Here is a 4865-nt window from a genome sequence, read left to right as displayed (position 1 = left end):
AGAACATCTGATTCCGAGATAGTGTTTAGATTTATTATTGGATTTAACATTTGATAATCAGCAAAGTCGTCAGCGTTATTCACGGTGCAATTATTATAATTACTGGAAAAATATTCTGCAAATGCATTGACAATATCATCAGGTTTGTTAAGAAGTTTATTTGAGTAGCTCAGCTGCGAAGGTATACCCGTATGCCTACTAAGGTTGTTTACATGGAACCAAAATTTACTGGGATCAGATTTAATATTCACCTCAACGTTAGTTATATATCGTTTGTATTCTAAGTCGATGTCACGTTTTATCTCAGACCGTATCTTTTTAAACTTGCTATGTATCTCAGTTTCATTGATAGTTGATTTAAGCTTACGGTGTAGGGTGTTTTTAAGTTTCAATTTCTTTATATTGACTGGAGTAAACCAAGGCGGAAAGCATATTTTAAGGGAACGACGAGTTTTGGGAACATGTAAGTTGAGTGCATTATTTAGTTTATCGTAAAATATACCAGAAGCAATATTAATATCACTAATGCTGTTAAGTTCAGTCCAGTTGATTTTCATTATCTCTTTATACAAATTTGGGTAATCAGCTTGTCGAAAGTTCCAGTGGGCATTAACTATTCCACTGTGAATAATTGAGTTGGTTTTTTTGCCACGCTGAGTTTTTGAGATAATCAGAGAGGGATGGTGAACATCCTCATCCACTAAAGAGTCATCACACTTATCAACAGAACAATAAAAACTACCAATAACCAAGTCAAGACAACGTTCATTAATATTATTAACGTTATTGTACTGTTTGTAGTTGCAGAAATTGAGAAAATTGAACAGGGATGAAATTTTTCTGTTACTTGTCACAGGAAGCGACAAATTTGAACTGTAATCTGGTAGATTAAAATCACCTACTATGAGAACATTATGATTATTTGATTCAGTTATATTGGCTAATATGTGAAATATCAGTTCAAATTCCTCAATAGTTGCCTTCGGTTGTACATATATTACTACAACGTAAATATTGAAATAATTTATAGAGCATTTAACAGCAAGCAATTCACTATACCGCAGTGAATTATAATCCTTAGATGTAAGGTCAATGGGTTGTAATGCAAACTCTCGACGACATGCAAGTAATACACCTCCACCTTTGGTTACAGTCATTTTATGCATATTTCTATCTGTCCTTATCACTTGAAGATGGTTTGGACAAAATTCAGCGTCTAAGACAGAAGAGCTGAGCCAAGTTTCAGATAGACAAATAAAATCATAGGGACAACAAAGTATGGAATTCCGCAGTTGTATTAATTTGGTGTTTAGTCCTCTAACATTTTGATAGTAAATCAGTATATTAGAATGAGAAATACTATTTGAAGAACTATTAATACAGCTAAAATTTAATGAAGAGGAAAGAGTGCTAATTGAGGACACCTGATTATAGACTGGGAGGGTATTTACAGTAGTAATATTCTTGTCCGAGGCCACAAACGATGTGGATTGCTATATGGGGAGACCAAAGACATCTTGCTTGATTTTGTTAACCGCTAGATTATAAGCATGACAGCTGTTGTAATCCCAAGCAGCATGATTTGTATCAATATCTTGGCTTTTAGCATCACGCTTTAGATTAAAACAGTTACCACAACACAAATTTTCTGCTTTACAATCTTGTATTTTATGTTTGTCAGAGCACTTAGGACAAGATAGTTCTTTGTTACACTTAGATGAAGAATGATTAAAGCCATTACACTGGAAGCATCGGGAAACACCAATACCGGAGTATATAGAGCAACCATCTAGACCTATGAGACAGTGACCCAGGCTCAGTGCTCTTTTGTATGTAGAAACATCTACTTCTACTAATACCTGGAAACGGTCTTCATTATTTTTTATCTTAGAGAATTTTATCAACTTATATTCGCTGTCTTTATCAAAAATTATTTCATTCTGCTTAACCAGATATTTTAAGATGTTATTTTCATCAACACTATCAGAGATTCCCGCAATTCGAATACGTGGACGCAAGGTTTTAACTACTTTAATATCATAATCATTGTATAATTTATTAGTCTCTGAAAGTTGCTTAAATTTACTGACGTCATCACAACCCAGTAACACGCTTCCCTCTTTAAGATTTTTAACCTTCCCTATGTTTAAAGAAGATTCAACGGGGTTAATTTTAGACAAGATATCTGATTTGGTTTTATTAATAGGTTGTTCTTTGTCTTTCGGCTTCACAATTACAGTTTGTTGCGAATTTTTTGCAATCGCGTCAGCATAAGAAGTTTTAGTACTGACATCAGTAGGAGTCAAGTTACACTCAGAAGTTGGTCTGCTTTGGCATAATTTGTTTAATTTCTCTATTTCTCCACGAAGAAGACTATTTTCAGTTGTAAGATTTTGAAGGCGTGATTCCATAAGGTCTATTTTAGTAATTGCAGATTTTAATTCAGCACGAATAATTGATTGCACCAATTGTTTAAACTTATCCACCGGGAGGTTTATATTTTGAGAGCTGTCAAAGTTATTGGAATCTGCATCAGAAGATACAATTTTTAATTTGCAAAATGTACAGCTCCATTTAGTAAGTGAATTATCCTCTAGCATTTTATTATATATTTCATCGGTTAATTGCCCACATGGTAGATGGTAATTGTATTTACACTGCTTACACGAAATATATAAATCGCTTCTCCCGATTGTGCGTGAACACTTGTTACATTTAACTGCCATTGTGATTAAATTATTAATTTGTTATAATAAACCACCTCCAAGAGGAGGTAGCACAAGAAGGAAAAACACTCAGTGATAGCACTACAGATAGTACTCAGACAAAAAGAAAGGCGATAAGATATTAACGATGGCTAATTGTAGACTAATTTATCGGAGTTTTTCAACTCTGATCCGAGGCAATTACACCCAAAAGCAAGAAAAAAAAAAAACAACTCACCGACCCTCCAAGGGGCCAAGTCAGCCACTCAATAGAAAAATCCGAAACTGCTATGCTCAAACAACGAATCAATCGAAGAAGAAATTTAGCACGTCCGTCCGCATTCACTACTCACACAGATATGTTTGTTGTTTTATACTATGTAGTGATTATATCTCGACTGCCTTCGTATTTCTTTAATAATATAGTGAGACATTAACTTTTTAGAAAATTTTAGGTTGTATAGTATGTTATATAGAGAGTTAGCATAAAGTCCCGGAACGGTCGAATAATTTTATTTGAAAAGATTTTTTTCTGAAATTTGCTTTGGATGTTAAACATGATGACTTGATTACAACGATTTGAGGTTTTTTTTTGGCGCTTCATAACCTAAGAAAATGAAAATGTTAGTTTTAGATTCGTTCCGCGTATCTATCATGTACGACGTCAGAAACAACCGCCGTTTTTTTCAGTAAAAATTGCCGCCGTTGAAGAAAGAATTTGATGTCATTCTTCTATCGAACACCCAAATTAAGGGAATCACTCGAGATTTGATAATTTTGATAGGTAAGGTTCGATAACAATGGCTGTCGAAAGAAAGTTCCTTGTATACTGTGTATTTTTTGTTTAGTGTTTATTATTATCATCATCTTAATTCTGAGACACCCTGTATATAAAAAGAAAATAGGAAAATGCACGTAAATTGTTCATAAACCTTTGTTTTTATTGATAAAATAACAGATTTTTAGAACTATTTATAATTTTAAAGTCCAGTATGGTTTTGGATCCAGTCTCTGTAAACTGCCGTCCTGGTGTATCCAGAAGGAGCACCGCTTTCGCATCCTTCGGTACTAACAAAACTGGCTATTGCTACGTGAACTGGATTTGAACCTGCATTAATCACCACTGGGCCGCCACTGTCACCCTAAAAACAATCATTATGTTAAAACATCCTTAAAAATTAATTTATATATATATATACTTACGGTGCAGGTACTTCTGACTTGAGATGAGGGAGAATCAGCACAAACCATTTCAGGTAGAATCGAGCCATAATAATTTTTACATTCTGTGTTCGAAATGGTGACCAGTTCAACGTAATTCAACGAGTCGCTGATTGTAGTTCCATCTATGGAAATGGGAAAAATTGTTTTGACAAAAAAAATAAAGTGTGTTTAATGTACTAACCATCGCTAGTTAAACCCCAACCGCTCACCGTAATGCCAACATTTTCACCAAGTTCTTCAGAAGACAAACTGACGGCAATCGTGTTTCCTACATAAGTATTTTGTACAACAACTGCTAAAGGAGGAGTTCTTGTAATTCTTACCACCAAGATTTAAAGGTGTCCTGAGTCTGATAAGTCCAATATTGTTGGCAAGAAGATCGTTGTCATAGTCTTCATGAAGAATAAGTCGAGAGGAATCTGAAACGTCGCCTCCATAAGCATCCGTGGATCCACTTACGATTGTCGCCGAGTCAGCCCTGGTAGATGAAATAAATGTAATGATTTTGGATAAAGTACGCTATGTATTACCCGTTGATGCAATTTCCAGAAGTTAAGATCCATTCTTCGCTGATTATGCTGCCTCCACAGAACCAAGTGCTTTCACTACTAGACAAAAATAAAGCAACTTGCCAAGGAAATTGACCTTCTGCTGCTTGATTTCCATTAATAATTCTAGCACCTATATAAAATAATTATAAAAACATAGATGTGCAATACAGGTTAGAAAATACTGACCTGGAACCTTAGAGGGGAGGACCTTTGAGTGGGCTGGTGAAGAGGGCAACGCCCAGGTAGCTGACGCACACAAGCAAAGAACGGCAAATCGGAACATTTCGCTTAATGATTTTATTCTATTCAGATTGGTGTTTTTATACTTGCATTTTGAGTGTATTTTGCGAATCGCCGTAATTGTGTTACTTATCACACAATACGC

The 4865-nt window shown here is 35.0% G+C and overlaps 1 protein-coding gene across 1 annotated transcript; it reads right to left on the bottom strand.

The window, feature by feature from the left end:
• Positions 1 to 3623: 3623 nt before the first annotated feature.
• On the bottom strand, positions 3624 to 4865 carry LOC135120421 (brachyurin-like). The gene is made up of 6 exons (XM_064044733.1): positions 4667 to 4865; positions 4460 to 4610; positions 4253 to 4407; positions 4111 to 4197; positions 3909 to 4051; positions 3624 to 3847 (listed from the first exon to the last, which is right to left on the bottom strand). Exons 1-6 carry the CDS (start codon positions 4761 to 4763, stop codon positions 3686 to 3688), a joined length of 795 nt encoding a protein of 264 aa, XP_063900803.1. The 5' UTR covers positions 4764 to 4865; the 3' UTR covers positions 3624 to 3685.

Source organism: Zophobas morio, unplaced genomic scaffold, assembly GCF_036711695.1.
Source record: "Zophobas morio isolate AGI-343-1 ecotype UQ-CSIRO unplaced genomic scaffold, CSIRO_AGI_Zmor_V1 ptg000005l, whole genome shotgun sequence".
Lineage (NCBI taxonomy): Eukaryota > Metazoa > Arthropoda > Insecta > Coleoptera > Tenebrionidae > Zophobas > Zophobas morio.
This window is presented reverse-complemented; position numbering and strand designations above follow the sequence as displayed.

Excerpts from the sequence above, each read along its gene's own strand:
- LOC135120421 (XM_064044733.1), bottom strand. The coding sequence starts at position 4,763 with ATGTTCCGATTTGCCGTTCTTTGCTTGTGTGCGTCAGCTACCTGGGCG. Across the intron at positions 4,408-4,459 it reads TCTGGAAATTGCATCAACGG|GGCTGACTCGGCGACAATCG; the intron begins GTAATACATAGC and ends TTCATCTACCAG. Across the intron at positions 4,198-4,252 it reads GACACCTTTAAATCTTGGTG|GAAACACGATTGCCGTCAGT; the intron begins GTAAGAATTACA and ends ATACTTATGTAG.